Genomic DNA, 20,365 nt, shown 5'->3' on the forward strand with positions numbered 1-20,365 from the left:
AGTGGAATAGAATTGAAGACCCAGAAATGAACCCACACACCTATGGTCACTTGATCTTTGACAAAGGAGCTAAAACCATCCAGTGGAAAAAAGATAGCATTTTCAACAAATGGTTCTGGTTCAACTGGAGGTCAGCATGTAGAAGAATGCAAACTAATCCATTTCTACCCATAAGAACAACAATACCAAGCAGCCAGAGCTCCCAGGGACTAAACCGTCATCCAAAGAGTACACATGGACTGACCATGGCTCCAACTGCAAATGTAACAAAGGATGTGGCCTTGTTGGGCACCAATGGGAGGAGAAGCTCTTTGTCCTGCCGAGGCTGCCCCAACCCCAGTGTGGGGAACATCAGGGTGGGGAGGCAGGAAGAGGGGAGTGGTTGGGGACGGGGATGGGATAGGATGCTTCTGGAGAGGAAACCGGGAAAGGGGATAATGTTAATAAATAAATTTTAAAAATCCAATAAAAAGGGCTGGGGATTTAGCTCAGTGGTAGAGCGCTTACCTAGGAAGCTCAAGGCCCTGGGTTCGGTCCCCAGCTCCGAAAAAAAAAAAAAAGAACCAAAAAAAAAAAAATCCAATAAAAAAAAGAAGAAAAAGAAAGGGAAAGATTTATTTCAACCTTTTATGTACACTCAATCATTAAGGGAATTCAAAGCAGAAATACAAACAGTGTTTTAAAGCAGGCACTATGGAGTAATACTGTTTGCTGCCTCTTTTTCTTGTCCATACTTAGCTAACTTGCTTGCTTTCTCCCTCCCTTCCTTTCCCTTCCCTTCCCTTCCCTTCCCTTCCCTTCCCTTCCCTTCCCTTCCCTTCCCTTCTCTTTTCTTTTCTTTTCTTTTCTTTTCTTTTCTTCTTTTTTTAATAGTCTAGGACTACCTGCACAGGAATGGTGTCATCCACAGTAGGCTAAACCTTCCTGTCAATTAACAATCAAAACTCTCCCGTAGACATGCCCAAAGAACAAGAAGATCTAGACAATTCCTCAAGCTAGGTGTTCCTCTAGGATGGCTCTAGGCTCTGTCAAGTTGACAGAGTTAAGGAGGGCATGACTTTCAGTCTGAAAGAATATGATTTCCATCTCACCCTCCTCCTCCTCTTCTATCGTTATGACACTGTTGGTTTCCCTTACTCCGGTTAAATGTTGGCTTTTTTTACCTTGCTTACCTGCGTTTTCCGGATGTTCTTACTCTCTCCCACTTCCAAATGTCATCTGTAGGTAGCTGTATTGATAATTTTGTAAATTCCCACTCTCTTGTTCTGAGGCCCAAAGTCCTTTAGTCTGGGATTAAGAAACCTGATCACATGTTCACCTCCTGCCCGCTCCTCTGACTGTATAGAGCATGTTGCCTTTGCAAACTCACTGAGCTTCAAAGATGCTGAGTTTAATTCCTTCGGAAAAGGGTTTGCACCATTTGAAGCATTCACGCTGTTAGGCTTCTTATGGCTCCTTCCATCCCATTTTGCAGGATCAAATATCAGCCCTCAGTCAGCTGGTTATTTTCTGAGCAGTCTTTCAAAAATGGCACCTGTCCCACTTGATCTTTTTGTTAACATGTTGTTTGTTTTATATCATTGAAAATCCTTTACTTTATTTCTGTACCTAGTTCATTATTGAATGTCATTTTATCATACCCCAGGGGCCATGGGACCTTTAATGTTTTTGCAGTTTCCAACCTCACCTCTCAGAATAGTACCCGGCATGCAGAAGGGCCTTAATATTTGATGAACAGAGAAATTAATCAGCTCAAGCTTAACTTGCCAGATCCAGTTTTATTGCTCTCAACCTTGACTTGCTCATCTGTCCTTGTTCTGTTTTCTTTAGCTTGATGAATCTTCATTTATCCATGCTTTCAAGACAGGCATACTAATTGTACTTCAAGCCAAGAACATTTAAGGTCAACACTCATCTTGTCTCTCTGCCTCCAACTTTACCTATATCAAGGTCTTTGAAATAGTCCTAATATCTGCTTACACCAAAAACATTCTTGCCGATTTAGACATACACTATTAAATTAATTTATTGCAATTCTTTTCAATCAACTGTAAGTCAAAAGATAGTAAGACTAATCCAGTAAATTATGACATGCTTTGCCTGATCTGACCGCTTAAGGTAGTTCGCACATTCTAAACTTTTATTTCTCAGATGATCCATTAATGTAAGCTTTCTACTTCCCAAGGAGCCCTGTGGAGGATACACCACACTATCAAATCTTGATGCCTTAGGGACATTTCTGACAGAGTTCAGAGTACAGAAGACTAACTGTCTGGGACTTTCCCAGGTCAATACACACATTTGTAAAACTATTAAATAAGTGTTGCTTCTAAAAGTATCCCTACACATTTGTGCCAAATGTACAACTTGGTCTTCATATGGATTCCCTAACAAACTGACCAGAAGCTGTCTTGAACTCTGTTCTCTGCCTTTGGATCCCCTTTCTTCTACTTAGACTTCCTGATTGGATCTGAGTAAGAAAAGATATTCTTAGTCCTGCTGGGACCGGATGTCCCAGGGTGGGGTAGTATGTAAGGGGAGGGGGCAATGAGAGGAGGGATTTGTAAGGGTAGGACTGGGAATGGGGGAGCTGTGCCTGGGATGTTAATTGAATAAAATGTAAATAAAAATATGTATTTGTTGAACAGGACAAAATAAAGATATATAAGACATTTAATACACAGAGGAGTGTGTGATCAGAAGAACAATATAAATCTGTGATCCCATAACTTTTATTTTGCTTTTTTCATGATTTTACAGCATCGGGAATTTGCTTTCTTAAAGCAACTGAACAGGTGCTGCAGGATTTATGCATTTAGAGATCATTTACATTGCCAACTTAGAAAGGTTTCAATCAAATGCAAATCACACGTGTGCATACCTCAACCACACACCAGGAAAGACACTGTGTTGTGATTGTCTGAACATATAATCAAACACCCTGCTAGTAAAACAGTTCCTGGGAACTTCATTCTTAATACACAGGAAAATACCATGCCTTTGTATTTGATATACAATGACAGTGATTGGGAAGGAAGCATAAAACTTCAATTTACATTTGCTCTAAAACCAACACTGTGAAGCATGGCTTCATTATTTCTGGAATAATTGGCCACTTCAGAGTCATTATTCTCTTCATTCTTGTTTTGAGCAGAATAAATGCTGCTTGCAGTACAGCAGGTGGGTTCTTTCCTTTCTGCTCTTCTAATCAGGACCTACACTTCCTGGATGAGCACAGGAGGCCCATCAATCAGATCCCTCTGCTCTGCTTGCTTCCTCCTCCTTTCTTCAGCTCCTTTTCATTATTTTTAATACCCATTTTCCAAAACTCAAGTTCTGTATGAAAGATAGCATTCTTGTGACTTGATGGTTCACATCCGAAACTAAAGCACAAAAGCCAAGCTGATGGTTTAGGTGTCTCGCTGTAAATACAATGCAGCAGGAGCCCAAAAGGAAGAAGGCTCAAAATTAGTTTTTATTACCTCTAGCAGGCTGAATTGGATTCTGTATTTGCTTTGTTATAGAAAGCACCTCTAAATCTTTGCTGAGTATATTGCAATATTGTAATTTCAAAAAGTAAAATGACCCTGAGCTAAAGAATAGGAAACTGCATGTAATGAACCCCAAATTCACCATTATAGACCACAGATACAAGATGTCATTTGAATTTCATGGGCTAGTCCCACCACAGTCACTCAAACAGATAACTCAGAAGAGCAGAGTTATCACAAAGGGGATAACATTTAAATATGAATTGAATTATCTGTAATGAAGAAAGTAAAAGCAAATTATAAACTGAATACACAAAGGCTTGGTTGTACAACAGTAGGCCTGGGGAGATATCAACGAACATCTCTTCACCCTAAATAGGGTAATGGTGACAGGCCATAGTAAGGATGGTTCACCACACACTGAACTCAATTTGGTGAACCAGTGCATTATTATCGAGGTTACTTTGAGGAATTTGGGAGACGAGTAGCAAAAGGAGCATTGAAGGATCACAAACAGATGTTACGTGTAAAGTTCACGCTAACACAGATAACTAGTCACGAACACTGGAAACCTAGAGCTAACAACCTGATACCCAGGTAGCGCAACAGCTCAGAGTTTCGTCTCTAGGCAGCTCAGTCTGTCGTCTCTTCCAGCCTGCTCACTGGTATAGGCTTCTCAAGCAGACCTTACACTTTCTATAATTTAGAAGAGAGAGAGGTCTAGTATATCTTGTCATTTTAGAGACTTCCTGAACCTCCTTGGCTGTTTACTTGCTGAGTTGGTAGGGAACCCTCCTGAAAATGTATTGAGTCTTAAAAACTATTGAAAGAAAAATATCCTAGACCCATAAGATACAATAATAAGGAACAAAAGATTAAAGAATGGACCATGGCCAGATGAAAACAACAACAGCAGCAACAACAACAATAAATACCTGTAGATAAAGATGAGAACCTTGGCGTTTATTCCACAAATGAATGGTACTTGCTCTATTTTTATTTGTTTTACTTTAAAACTTTATAAATAATATTATACTAATATAATGGAATTCTAAGTTAGCATTTCATTCTTCAAACATGTTGCTCAGTATCCATTCTTAATTTTAAATTAAAGATGAAGGGGAAATTTTGTGTCTATGAAGAATTCAAAAACTGAACCATGCTGAATTCTGAGAATTATTTGCTTTAATAGTTTACATATTAACTGTTCTCCTTCATTGCATTAATCAACTTTTATAAGAGGAACCACTTGTAGAGAAACTACCACTGATTGCTGATTTTTATGTTTGAAAAATTTCAAGTTAACAACAATTTGAAAAAAAAAAACAATAGCTGCAAAAAATTCTTTGTAGCACTACTTTGCCAAACACTTTAAAGTAAGCATATAAATACTTAAGAATATATTTTAGAGCAATATCAAGGTCTAAAGTTGCACTTCTTTGCTGACCAAATGACTTTCCCCCTTTGTTTTCTAACTGAAATTACAGCCAATGCTCATTTACCAAATATACCTAATCATTTCTAGAAGGTTAAGTAGAGCCTTTTAGTGTTAATTTCATATGGATTAACATTGAACTATTAATCAATCCCTTTAGTATCATTTACAAGAAAATTTTCTTTATGCTAAGAATCACTATTATTCTGTACCTTAGAGTTATTAAAATAAATAGGATAGCAACTTAAGAACTAGAAAATAAATAAAAAGTTTATGTCAGCTCCTAGTTTCATAAGTTGCAGTCTTATTTAATATTCTTTAGTATTGGTCTCAGTAGGTCTGTCACAAGGCAGATCCTGAAGGTGAGGAAGGAGCTTTGGAATAAACTGCTTACCACGTGCCAGCATGGACACAGAGAAAACAACAAAGGGACCAACTGTCCAATATCCCCATTGGGGACTTAAGTCTTCCATCTAAGTGGTTTTTAAGTATTTGTTTATTTTATGTATGTGAGTAAACTGTCTCTGTCTTCAGCTCCCAGAAAAGGGCATCAGATCCCATTACAGACGGCTGTGAGTCACCATGTTGCTGGAAATTGAAGTGAGGACCTCTGAAAGGGCAGTCAGTGCTTTTAACCACTGAGCCTTCTCTCCAGCACCAACTAAGTTCTTTTGATGAAGTTCTTACAACCCTCAACGATGCTGGAGGTTGGCACCAAAGTCTTTAGGACTTAACTTTTTTATATTTCAAACCATAGCATTTTAGTCTAGTTTTCTTTACTATTAACGATCAAAGAAGAAAGAAAGAAAGAAAGAAAGAAAGAAAGAAAGAAAGAAAGAAAGAAAGAAAGAAAGAAAGAGGAAGGAAAGCAAAGAAGAAGGAAGAAATAAAGGAGGGAAGGAGGGGGAAGGTGGGAAAGAGGGACGGAGGGACAGAGGGAGGGAAGTAAGGAAGGAATCCATTATTGGCAGTATAAATGAACAATTTAGGTAACAATTTTAAGAAATTCTTTATATGAATTTACATATTATGAGAACAAAAATTATAAATATTCATCACATCACACAAAAGCTGAAATACAATCCTTAAACTTTACTTTTCTTCTAAGCTAACCCTTTTTTAAATCAGTTGTTCTTAATCTGTGAGTTAGGACCCCTTTATGGGGGGGTTTAGGGAGTCAAATGACTCACAGGAGTCACCTAAGGCCACCAGGAAACACAGAAATATTATGATTTATAATAGTAGTAAAATTGCAGGCATGAAATAGCTATGAAAATAAGTATATGGTGGGGGGGTCACCATAACATAGGAACAGTTTTAAAGGGTCAAAGCATTAGGAAGTTTGAGAATCATTGATTTAGACTGTTCCTTATAACTCTGGTATTTCTTCACATATTTCTGAGATAATAAGATGCAATGAGGCAATTTTGAGGAAATGCTGGAATTAACTCAGCAATATGTATAGTACTTTTGTTCCAGTGGCGGTGGGTCAGAAGACTCACATTTCGACACTGATTGCAGTTTTATTTGATACCATGTGGGATTTTCTATATTGTGCAGAGATATTCTGAAAGACGCAGGTAGGCCTACAAATAATTTTCATTTAAAAATAGAACTTAAAATAAAAGTTATAGTATACCCAGCCTCTGAGGAATGAGGGTGAGCAGAGTCTGGGGTACCATGTGCTTTCTGAGAAGGTGGAAAAGCATTTTTTTTGGGGGGGGCTTTCATTCTTTCAAAGTATAAAGAGGAAACCCATGTTGAAGCAAAGGGTGTTTATAGGAAGAGACCCTATTTGTAAATAGTATTAGTATATAAAGTGTAGCAGAAGGAGTTGGATTTGCTGCATAGGATTTTTCATTCTGAGCTTGAAAACTGACACCGCAGGTCAGAAAAATCGCTCTGTCATTGTAAAGTCAGTCTGGAGAGTGAGGGTAAGAGATATCTTCTATCCAATGAGTTATTTGTTTTTCTTGAAGAAAAAAAAAATCAACATAAGGAACTCCCTGAGAGTTTTCAAGACAAATGTCTGTAAATGCATTATGGCTGCCAAGGTATAATTTCTGAGTGTCATGGAATATTTGTATAATTTATAAATGATAACAAAGCAATCAGGCCATATTCAGAAAAGCCCAATGACACACAATTTAGTTGAATCTGAGGATTAGAATTAATTGTCTCTCTTTGTTCCACATTCTAAATCTTAGTAAATGATTCAGTACGTGTCATTACAGCTTAATATTTGCATGAAATCACAGTTTAGCTGGCATAATTTAACAGCAATTAAAAAGCTATTTAATCATCATGCAAATTGGTTGTGAGGGCCCTTGAGTGAGAAGGGTGTCTCTATTTTTTAAATTTTTTAACATATGTCTAAGCAGATAGTTATATACTTGTGGACACCCATAACATAATTGATAGAACTTCCTAGTTGTAGATGTATAAATGAATAATAATTCATGTTATCAATTTAAATAAAAGAAAATCAGCAATATAAATGTGTCACAATGAAGCATTATTGAGATAATTAATTTTTGCCCCTCTGCATAAGTTTAAGAGGAAGGTAAAAATGCACATTTGATCTTGTGTTTAAAATTTCCTCCACATTTTCTTTTCTGAAGGCATACATATCTGTAAGCCCACAAAAACATAAAATGACATAAAGCAAGACTTTCAGCAACCTTTAATAAAAATTCCCAACACCTTTCTAGGTCTGGAGTTAAGTAATAGAAATAATGGTGGCTGGAGATTCCTGCCTGTATATGACTGACATCAGAGCTGCAGAAAAGGAAATAAGAGGCAATATCCTAAAGCCCATGCAGTGTCATGTGATTTATTGCATATATTTTGATCATCAACTATATATAGGAGACCTTATTGCCATGGCCCTGTTCTCAAACCATGTACCATACTCTACTATGGTGGTCTTTTAAAACATGTCACTCCCATATATTAAAACCTTTGAGTCTGGCTGGGAAGATGGTTCAGTATATAGAAAAGTATTTTTATGAGGGTTTGAGTTCAAATATATAGAACCCACATAAAAGCAGGGTTCATTAGGTAAGCCTTTTATAATCCTAACTCTCCAAAGAAGGAGAAAGAAAGCAGACCTGGATAATACCCAAAAGTTTGTGAATTAATTCACAGACCACGTGAAGATCAAGAACAAGGAAGACCGAAGTGCAGATGCTTCAGTCCTTCTTAGAAGGGGAAACAAAAACACTCACAGAAGGAAATATGGAGACAAAGTGTGGAACAGAGACTGAAGGAAAGGCCTTCCAGAGACTACCCTGCCTGGGGATCCATTCCATATGTAGACACCAAATTCGGACAATATTGTGGATACCAAGAAGTGCATGCTAACAGGAGCCTGATATAGCTGTCTGTTGAGAGGCTTAACCAGATCCTGAAAAATATAGAGGCAGATACACTCAGCCAACCATTGAACTGAGAACAGGGTCCCCAATGGAGGAGTTACAGAAAGGACTGAAGGAGCTATAGCGGTTTGCAACACTATAAAAAGAAAACAATATCCACCAAAGAGACCCCTCCCCCAACTCAGAGCTCCCAGGGACTAAACCATCATCCCAACAGAACACAGGGATGGACCTATGGCTGGAACCGCATATGTAGGAGAGGATATCCTTGTTGGGCATCGATGGGAGGAGAGGCCCTTGGTCCTCAATGCAGGGGAATAAAAGAAAAAGTAGCTACCTCAGTCCATTCTCTAGCTGAAGGGGTTTGCAACCCCATAGGAAGAACAACAATATCACCCAACCAGACCCCCCTCTGCCCCAAGAGCTCCCAGGGTCTACATCACCAACCCAAAAGTACCCAAGAAGTGACCCATGGCTCCAGCGCATAAGTAGCAGAGGATGGCCTTGTCAGACACCAGTGAAGGCTCAGTGCCCCAGTGTAGGAGAATGCCAGGGCAGGGAGGTAGGAGGGAGAGGATGATGGGTGGAGGAGCACGCTCATAGAAGCAGGGGGAGATATTGGGTTTCTGGGAAAGGGGACCACATTTGAAATGTAAATTTAAAATTCCAATAAAAGGTGTTTACAAATATAAAAATCTGATATATATTTATAAATAAATATATAAATAAATATTAAAATAAATATATATATAAATTAAAAAACGTAATAAACAACAACAACAAAAAAGACAAAAAGAAAAACAACAAAAAGGCCAGGTCTCAAACAAGGTGAAAGGTATAAACAGATACTTAAGGTTGTCCTCTGACTTCCTTGCAATCTCTGTGGCATGTGCATATCTTCATTCACACACGCTTGTCCACACACACTTATCCACATGTACTCATGAACACACACACACACACTCTTTCTTGCCCTTCCACTAAAAATCAACTGCAACAACACAGGAATGATATCTACCATACCTCTCAGTGTATCAGTCACATGGCAGTCAGTAAAAAAAAAAAAACATCCATTTAATGAATAAATGAATAGAAGGTGATATTCAAATGATGCCTACATCGCCATTTGAATTTCTGCCCTACAGTATTATTAAAGAATTCCTACCTAATGAGCAGTTTCTCTTGATAAAAGAAATTTACAGGACTCTTTAGATTTCTTCAAATGAAAGATTCTAAATTGTGGGAGAAATGTTGGTTGTTCCAGCCTTTTTATAATGAGTTATTTTACAACTATTTTTATAAACAGTATTCTTATGACATTTTTATATACCATGAGATACACTATATCATGGACTTATGACATTAAGATATCCCTCAACACAGCGTCTGACCCTGATGACACAGACCTTCAGGTCATATTTGATCAGTGAATGAAGATTAGCTGAGATAGGAAGGACTCACGTGAGTAAAAAAGATGAATGGCATAATTTTACAAGACTATGTCATGAGAGGCTGCTGAGTACTATGTGCTGTGCCACATGTAGAAACTCGACAAGAAGACGACCACATACATCATGAGAGCAACCCAAGTTAGGTGTCCATGACAACGAAGAGAGAATCGCCTGTCTTCTTTAGGGATATTTCCAATTGAGGCCTCTGATTTTCATATTATTCCATTTCCAAATAGTCTACCTACTCTGCATTTATGATGATGCATTCCCAATGGCTGGAAAATAGATTCTATGTGTTTGGCAAAGAAAATAAATGTTTTTCCTACACAACAATGAAAGTACAAATAGTGAAAGACTGAATGCAATGCGATGAGTACACCACAGTTGGTTTCAAACTGAGAAAATGGTGAGATAATTAATGAGGAAGTTAGGATACCCATCTCATAATTTATAATTTCCATGAATTTCATATTTTACAGCAATCAAACTTTAAAAGTGTCCTTTGGAGATATATGGACTTTGACATTAAATATCGAAATGTAAATACCCAAAAATTAAGAAAGGTACTGTATTCACCATTAAAGACTTTCTTCCTAAGCTTCATCAGATATTCAAACAGGTTCTTTACACTTCCTGTAAGGAAATGGTTACCAATTATTATTAAAAATTAGCAACATATGCTTATGAAAATTTCTATGTTGTGCCACCATCTTTCATTGTCCTATACCAATACAATTTGTTTTCTAATTGTTTTTCTCCAGGACCACCTTCAGCTCCTAGAAATGTGGCTTTTAACATTAATGAAACAGCCCTTATTTTGGAATGGAGCCCACCCAGTGACACAGGAGGGAGAAAAGATCTCACATATAGTGTAATCTGTAAGAAATGTGGCGTAGACGCTAGCCAGTGTGAAGACTGCGGTGCAGGACTTCGATTCATCCCAAGACCCACCGGACTTATCAACAATTCCGTGGTAGTACTTGACTTTGTGTCTCACGTCAATTATACCTTTGAAATAGAAGCCATGAATGGAGTTTCTGAGTTGAGCATTTCTCCCAAGCCATTCACAGCTATTACAGTGACCACAGATCAAGATGGTAAGTACCGTTGTTATGGGTAACGTGATTGGTCTAGCTTAGTTTAATTTAATTTAGATTAGTTGAAATATTCATGCAATAGACCAAAATGTGATCTCTTTGCTTTCATTTCTTATCATGGTGAATAAAGAGGTTTTGATTTTGTTTTTGTTGCTGTTTCAACTTGGTTTTGTTGTTTTGGTTTTTTTTTTTTATCCTAAGCAGTATGGCTGGTAAGATAAAGTGCTTCTCTGTAATGAGTGTTTGTATTTTTAATATAATCAGATACCGATATTTCTTAATAAGTGCGTATTTAATTTTGCCAGTGGAAGGTAGCTATAAATAAAATGTTGCTAAATGCACCGAAATTCAATCAGCCCACTTATGCTTGCCATCCATTTTCCATGCCAAATAAAACACATAACAACAGTTGTTCAAATTATAATTATTCTGTGTTTTTAAAAGTTGCAGTTAACATATTCAACAATGATATTATACCCTTTTAAGGAAATACAGCCCCACTAACAGAGGTAAGGATACACACACATTCAAATTCTCTTTTTCATGTGACATTGTGAAAACAATTTAAAATGACTTAAAACGTGATAAATGTGGTTAAACACACCCATTATGTGATTCCAAAATTTCATTCTTGTATAGTCAGGCATAAACCCTAGTGACTTTTTAAGTATATACTATGTCTACTTCTCCTCCAACATAATTATATTACAGAGTGTGATAGAGAAAAGATACAAGGTCTTAAAATGTCGTTTAAGAAGCAATCACAATTGATATGGATATAACAGACTGTCTTACAACAGAAAGCATAGGCAAACACATAACACAAATTTATCAAAAGAAAGCAAGTTTTATAGGCTTTCTCAGTTTGCTGTATCAGCTGTAACAAACATCCTGTCCTTTGTGACTTACACAGCACTTTCTCTGTCACAGTGCTATAGGCTGGAAGTTAATAAAAAGACTGATCCCACCTTGAAATGGTTTGTAGGCCTTTCAAAATGGCAGACTTTCCCATGCCTCCATGTGGTCTTTTCGTTTCTGTATCCAGTCCCCTAAAATTCTCTTTGTTCATGGGCATCAGTTATGGAATTATGACCACTAGTGTAACCTTAGATTTCCTTAATACTCATTAAAGACTTATTGCCAAATATATCAAGCTTTTGGAAACTCAAAGTTACATTTTATCTATTAATAAAGAATAATAGATTAATTCAGCTAATGACATAAAGTTTCTTAGTACTTATGTAACTTAGTATAACGTAAGTCTTTATAAGAATACTAACCAAAGGGCTGAGGATTTAGCTCAGTGGTAGAGCGCTTACCTAGGAAGTGCAAGGCCCTGGGTTCGGTCCCCAGCTCCGAAAAAATGAACCAAAAAAAAAAAAAAAGAATACTAACCAAAGGTTAGTATTCTTTAAAACAAAATGATGGGCAGTGTAGAGATAGTTTTCTGGTTAGTAGCCCTTGGTGCTTTTCCAGAAAACACAGGTTCAGTTCCAATCACCCATGTTAGGAGGCTGACAACAAATGGAGCTCTAGCTCCAGGGAGTCAAGGGCTTTCTTTCATTCTCCAGCTGTACTTGAAGACACATGGCAGACACTAATGAAAGCAAACGCATAATAAAATAAATCTTCAGAGAAAGCACGCTGGTTGTATTGCTAGACAACATTAAATAGAATGAAAGTACTGCTATATACATCTTGGATGGCCCTTGAGGACATGATGTTAATTTTACAAATTAAGTACCAAAGAATTCGCACTGTATGATTCCATCATTCTTGAAATAAAAATGGGGCAAATATTAGAGTAATATATTTAGGGAAGTGATGTAGCTTGGGATGGGTAGCAAAAAGAAAAAGAAAAAAGCCCCATGATGATCATGAAGACAATCACTAGCCCCTGATAGTGTACCCTTAACGAACAATCTCAGTTAAAAGTATAAAACAATTTTATTTTTATGTCTCTGTGATAGAGAAGTAGATTGCCTGAATTTTTCTAATCTCAGAATGAAATAGTTTTGATTATACTATTGATGTGATAAATTATACTAGCACAGTGAATATACTAATGTCAACTCCTTTTATATTTTGTAGTATATGTATTCAAACAGGGTGGGAGGATACCCAAGGGAGGGCATGTTCTTAGAGGCAAATGGGAGGAGTGACAGGGGAAAGAACTCTGTGACGGGGAACCAAGAGAAGGAGCAACATTTGAAATGTAAATAAATAAAATATAAATTAATAAATAAAAGAAACTATTCTTATATCTATGAACATGTCACAACAAAACTTTAAATTTCTACTAAAAGTAAATAAGAACTAGATGTGAAATGTGTTTTGATTAATGTGAAATATTACATAAATTGTCTTGCTGCTAAACTCCAAATTTGGCTCTAATAAGTAAAGTCAAGGGAAATATTATTGTCCAAATCTTTATGTTTAGGGAGCAGTTTTCTCCTTCATTAACAAAATAACCACACATCAAATAATTTGCTTGATGGTCATGCGTATAGGATTCCTGCTTACTCCTTTTCTCTGTCTCCTTTGGTAGGAGCAGAATCTTGCTGAATGTGATCGTAATAACAAGCACATTAGGCTACTGTTTTTGCTAACTAACAAAATTACAATCCTCTAGTTCTAGCACAATTATTGTTGTACAATAAAAAAGTCAAACCTATCAGAATGTAAAGTATTATTTTAAATAAACATGTCTATAAACATGCTTATATACTTTCCTTCATAAACACAGCAACCTTTCATTCCAAGATTGTGAAAGTTTATTCAGTCTACTTCTCTATCACAGAGACATAATATAAATTGTTTTCCACTTTTTAAGTAAGACAATTCCTTCAAAGTATAACCCCAGAAATGGCTTAGCAGTTGGGACCACTCAGGATTCTTACAAAGGATCAGGGTTTAGGTAAAGAACTCATAGTAGGAAGATTACAACTTTATTTACTGGGACACTTAAATTTGTGCAGGTACACACACACACATAAATTTAAAATTAAATAAATTGTTTCTTAAAGTTTAATTATATATATGAAGATAATAAACATGAAATAATAAGTTCTATCCACATATGAGACTATATAATGTGGAAACATATCATTAAGCAGTCCTCACAATACCTATTTATTGGTAACTAACAAAGCATTATGGTTCTCTTAAATTTTATATATAAGAGAAAACTAATATTACAGTATGTTTAAATATTATTTTAAAGAGCACATAGATTATCAATAACCAAAAATACTGGCATACTTACACTTAGTACAATTTTGCATCCAGCTTTACAGGTGAGAATCTATTCTTGAGCCATGATTTGAAGTGAAACCTTCTTCGTTGCCCTCTCTCTGTGTAACTGAAGTTCTTTGATGTATAAGTCCTTAAGAATCATCTATATGAACTTGCAAAAACTCTAGTGAATTGACAATTGTAAAATAATATAATATTGGGTCTGTGGTTTAAACTTTTGTGGTCAACTCAAAGGGGTCAACACTATATTGAATTTAAAAAGAGTTCATAGTAATTTGTATACCAAAACCAAATTTTGAGTCCCCATTGTTTACCATGTTTTTTTTTTTAATTTTTTTATTTTTTGGTTAGTTTGTTTACATTTCAAATGTTATCCTCTCTCCTGGTTTCTCCTCCACAAACCCCCTATCCCATTCCTCCTGCCCCTGCTTCTATGGGGTTGCTCCCCCACCCACCCACCCACCCACTGCTGCCTCACCACCCCACCATTCCCCTACAGTGGGGTATTGAGCCTTTACCGAAACAAAAGCCCCCCCTCCTATTGATGCCTGACAATGCCATTCTCTGCTACATATGAGGCTGGAGCCATGGGTCCTTCCATCTGTATTCTTTGGTTGGTGATTTAGTCCCTGGGAGTTCTGGGGAGTCTGGTTGGTTGATATTGTTCTTCCTGTGGGATTCCAAGCCCCTTCAGCTCCTTCAGTTCTTCCCCTAACTCCTCCATTGGGGACCGCGTGGTCAGCCAAAATTGAATTTGAAGTTTCTTTGAGAATTTTCTTTCAAGTCCTTGAGGGTTATTTCCTCCAACTATTTAACAACATATGATAGTTTTATTCTGAAATAAACATAGGGAAACGGTGTGCCTTAATCTTCATAATCTTAACTATTTAACAACATATGATAGTTTTATTCTGAAGAAAACATAGGGAAACGGTGTGCCTTAATCTTCATAATCTTTATAAGGTATACATAATTAAATTATATTAAAACGAAAAGTTGTGCCTCATCCATCCATTTGAAATTCACTTAGTATATTTGTGGGAAGAGTATTACATTTGTGTATGATACTGAAAGATCACTCATAAACCTTGAAGTCTAGGTCCGACAGTTTCACCAGATCTAATTAGTACTCTTTAAGTCTTAATAAAGAAAAGCCCAGGATACTCTGAAAGCTAGAGTGGAAAAATGCGGGTCTTTCTAAAAATAATACATATGTCCTCTGAGGGATGACTAGAATTAATTTAATTAGGGAAAATAAACATGGGGGAAATTTCCAGATAAAAGGAAACAAGCAAGGCATCCAAGTCTAAGGGACTGACATATATAATGATATTTCGCAGAAGTACAATATTCATGGAAGCAAAGAGTGTAAACTTAGACTTTGGGAGCGTACTGGACTGTAACTGAGGTAATTCTTAAAGTTACGAGATAAACCATTAATAGGAAGATAGTCTGTAACACCAAAAGCATACGAGGAATGAGGAAGTAGAAAATGATGCTATTGGTGAGAACGTATATGTATGATTGGGAGATAAATTCCATAAACCAAAACTATGAATATTTGAGCCATAAAACTATATAAAAATTTACCTTAGTTTACCTAACACACTCAGAAATTTTTCATATTTAAGAAATATTAAGAAAACCACTTAAATGTTTACTGTTGCTTTTAATTGATTTTTTTAAAAGGTCTTTCTAAACCAGTTGGTAGCGGTACATGACTTTAATCCCAGCACATGGACGGCAGAGGGAAACAGATGGCCAACTTGGTCTACAGAACGAGTTCCAGGACAGATAAGGCTACACAGGAAAATAACAAAACAAAACAGAAACAAAGTATTTACAAACCTCTCAAAATTAGAGTTGTGAAAACAGTTCCTGAATATTTTGCTTTTAGATGAACAAATTGTGAAGTTTTAGATGAACTTTAAAACTAAAAATATAACAATTCCTTGTTTTAGAAACTCGCACGATATCTTAATTTTTTTTAAATAAAATGAATGTGTAATATTTTAATACAGTATATTTTGAGAATATTCTTTCCCCTCCCAGTGACTCCTCTATCTTCCCTTTCCTCACTAACCGTGAAATTCCATATTCTTTCTTCTTCTAAACGACAAAAAACAAACCAAAATCAAAAATTCGTGGTCAAGTCTGTTTTGTGTTGGTCAACCACTCCTGTGCCTGAGCCCTGCCATGGAGTGTGGGGTGTCACTAGATGAAAACCATTTTTTACCTCTGAGCAGCTATGGATTGTAACTGACTCCTACGTTAAGAGTGGGAATTTATGCCTACTTCTATTCTTCATGATGGCCTTTTGTCTGCTCTGAACTTATACAGGCCTTGTGCATGCTGTTACTTTCATATATGTATAAACCCGGCTGTGTCTGGGGGACACTATTGCCTTCTTAGAGCAGTGGGTCTCAACTTTCCAAATGCTGCAACCCTTTCATACGGTTCTTCGTATTATGGTGATGACCAACCATCAAATTACTCCGCCGCTACTTCATAACTGTAATTTTACTAGTTACAAATTATAATGTAAATCTGATATGTAGGTTATCTGGTGTGTGATTCCCAAAGAGGTCTTGATTCACAGGTTGAGAATGACTGCCTAAGAGTCAACCATCATCGATGGCTTTTATAATATTTTCGCCTTCTCTTCTATATAGATTCCTAAGCCTAGAGAGCAAGGTTTTAATAATAATCCATTTAAGGCCAGATACTCAAAAGTCTTTCATTCTCTACACATCACCCAGCTATGAATCTCTATGGTAATTATTATTTAATACAAGAAGAAGCTCCTCTGATGAGAGTTGAAGAAGGTTTTGCTCTATCAGTATATTAATATGCCACCAGGATTCATTTTATTGCTATGTTCTTTCAACAGAGTACTTGTAGTATGTCTTTTTTAGGACAGATGAAATATGTAGTCTCAAGTTCTTAGCTTTTGTGATATTGTCAGATATGGGTTTGGTATTCTGGATAAGACCATATAACTTTTAATTAGTGTGGCTTATCAATAACAGGTATGCCTTATTTTCTTAAATGTACCAGAAAGGTGTTTTATTTTGGAAGCAAAATACAAAATCAACACCAGAAAAAAAATTAATTTTCAAGTCATGGTAAAATCAATCAATCGTTAAATCAATCAATCAAATGTGCAATTCAATGCAAAGCATTTTTAGATAAAAATTAGCAAAGTAAAGTATTCATCATTGACAGTCAAGAAGAAGCAAACTCTGTTTATGGACACACTGACATGTGCAAAGCACCTTCAAAGTGAAATAAATGCACTTCATTAATTCTGCTGATGTGGATAAAGGGATATTAAATCAATTATTATCAGAGGCGAGCTGTCAAATCCTTTACCTTCTTAAACTATATGTTCAATACCCCCATCACCACTGTTGGGTGACAATTAAGTATAGTCTGCAGTCAGGTTCATCTTTTCATCGTGAATTTGCGTCTTTGCTCTGGCAGCTGTAATAATTGAACGGGCACTGAAATAGATTGAAATCTACAAAGCACACCAATATGTTTTCAAACCTCAGGTGTTCCCTTTTTTTTAGTTCTCTGAAGTTTGGGAACACAACATATTTAAAATTCACACAACCTTTGTGCCTCATTGGAGAACATAGCTAGGCATCATCTTTTATGCTCACGTGCTTTGTATTTGGACATCTTTTCACCCTCAGTGTTTAAAACAAATGCTGTTGAAATTCTCTCTAACACGGGTACAAGTCAACTCAAAGAAAAACAGAAAAAAATATCTAAGTTTTAAGTATTTGCTAACAATACATTGACTGGAAGACAGTAGTATAAGGTTTGTTTTTGTTTACACAGGGAGTACCTGTGACCTGACTAGCTTCTGACGCCAGCACTGCTGTACACTGGGTTTTTCATGTTCTTACAGGCAAAGCAAATGACTAGAGTCTAAAGCTCCAGACACCTTGCATCAAAGTGTAAAACTTACCTCTCTCCTCGGGAAAAGTATTGCCCTCTGGGAAAGTTCAGTGAATATTTTATTTTAGTGAAGATAACAGAAATGTCAGTCTAGTTAATCATTACTTTATAGCCCTGCCAAATGTTGAATGATATTAGAATCTGTAATTGGAAAGTTTATTTTTAGTTTTGCAAAACATCAAGTTATTTCCAAGCCTAGTGTTTATTTTATTGTCAAGCTTTTTTTGAGTAATTGATACAGGAAGAATCCCCTGACCTTATAAATCTCCTGTGACATAGTCAATCAGTGATTCAGCTCCTAGACACCAGTACAGACAAGTGGACCATTCATCCTGAAAAATTATGAGCACATTGACTCATGCTATAATTTCACTTGAGCAGGACTGTTCATCTTTAATAATATTTTATTTTTAAAAACTTTATACAAATGTAAAATATTATCTACTACCTACTATGGCCCTTCTATCTCCCTAGATACAACTTGTCTCTCTCTAACTTTATATTCCCTTTTTGTCTTCTTTGTGTTATTATTATAACTATAACTATTCCCTTGAGCCCACTTGGCAAAGGCAATATGGAAATAACTGTAGGAATATCCACTGGAACATGGGCATCCTATTAGCAACCACATTCCCCAAGAAAAGGAGCTATCCTTCTTTAGGTAAGGGCTCCATTACTCAGGAGTTAGAGCACTGCTCTTGCATTTTTTTAAATAACATTTTCCCATATCATATAAATGCTATTAGAAGCCAATGATAGTATGTTATTATACATAAAATGAACCATCCTGTAACTAATTATTACAAGAAATACTTGTAGATTTCAAAGGTTGATGATGGGATGAGTTAGTCTTTCATTCATACATTTCATCATGGGAAGATATTTGTTTCAGTTATTTCTTCCAGATGTTCTGTGTTCTAGGACTGAAACAATAGAACTACAAAGTAGAATTAATCATGTCTTTGCTGGCACACTCCCTTTGATATTCCCTGAGAAGGAGAACTGAGCAAAATGAGCGAATTGGTAGGAATAGTTGGGCAGAAAAGCAGAAGAGCCTGTCTTGAAACATGAAACTTGAGTAGCTTGCGAATCTAAGAGAAATTTCTGAGACTACATAAAAAGACTAGGGCAGAAAGTGGTCACTTAAAGGGCAAAGTCTTAAATTCAAGCAGAGAATCTGGAAAGTAACAAGAAAATACTATTGCATTTTCATTCCTAAAGCCTAATTTCTTCTCCATTAATTCCTTCAGTGCTATACCTAATGACTTTAAAATAAAAGGTTATTCATAATCAACAGCAAACTAGCTTCTACTATAGATATCATTTCTTCTTCTCTAGGGAAACATGTTTATTCTTCTCTTTATTTCCAGCTACTGACTGTTAACATTATCAACTATTTCCTATTTTATATATTTGTAAGAAAAAACCACAAAACTTTTCAAATTTAAAATAATAAAATCTTCTAGCTGATTGATTCCTTTATTCCTATGTAAGTAATTTTCATTGCATTTGTCTGTACAGATTGAAAAACAGTAAAGATTAGTTAACCAAATGCTTTGAATCCTGTGAAAATTATCCATGGTAATAGGTGACACACTAAATTGAAGATCAGTGAATAGAATGGTAGTCTAAATTTTCTTTAACTGCCACATGATACAAAGTACTGCTATAGCCTAGGAAAATGGCTTGCAATACCAATGCAAATCTTGGTTTAAAAAGTGAAAGTCATTTTGATGTTATGACTAAACTATCTACAAAAATTGATTAATGTGGAAAACCAGTTCATTTCCAATTATTACTGAATACTATTTTCACTGTTTAATTTTCTGAAACAGTTGAGGTAATGCTTTGCAGTAATTTGATGTAATCACAAAGTTGAAAACACACTAATTTATTCAAGAATTAATATATACATATTTAGTGTATATATTAGCCTTATTAATAATGTGTGTATTATCCAATGTCTTGCCGTATATCCTTCCATTATATCATTTAAAAGACAATTACCAATCTTTTAATCAACTTAAAATTTCACGTAGCATCTTTAGTTCAAATAGTGTTTTCCTGTTATACATTTATCAGCATTTCCTCCTGATTCTGAAGCAATTAACACCAGCTGTGTAGTCTACTGGATGGTGAAAAATGGCAAAACAAAACAAATAAACAAAGAAAAAAACCCATTGGACCTTTTGCTTTTAAAACAAGGACAAGGGGCCATGAAAGGAATGAAACTCTGATGTTCCTTGTCTCTCTTCTTTTTCTCCTATTGTATCAGAGGACTTCTATTATCAAG

General features: G+C 36.0%; 1 protein-coding gene across 3 annotated transcripts in view; it reads left to right on the forward strand.

The window, feature by feature from the left end:
* The window catches only part of Epha6 (Eph receptor A6), a 951,337-nt gene that overhangs the window by 379,918 nt on the left and 551,054 nt on the right, over window positions 1-20,365 (forward strand). For all 3 annotated transcript variants that reach the window (NM_001419529.1, XM_039088720.2, XM_039088721.2), the window contains one exon: window positions 10,516-10,851. In NM_001419529.1, coding sequence (NP_001406458.1) covers window positions 10,516-10,851 — 336 coding nt within the window. The remainder of the gene's footprint in view (window positions 1-10,515; window positions 10,852-20,365) is intronic.

This window comes from Rattus norvegicus, chromosome 11 (genome assembly GCF_036323735.1).
Source record: "Rattus norvegicus strain BN/NHsdMcwi chromosome 11, GRCr8, whole genome shotgun sequence".
Classification (NCBI taxonomy): domain Eukaryota; kingdom Metazoa; phylum Chordata; class Mammalia; order Rodentia; family Muridae; genus Rattus; species Rattus norvegicus.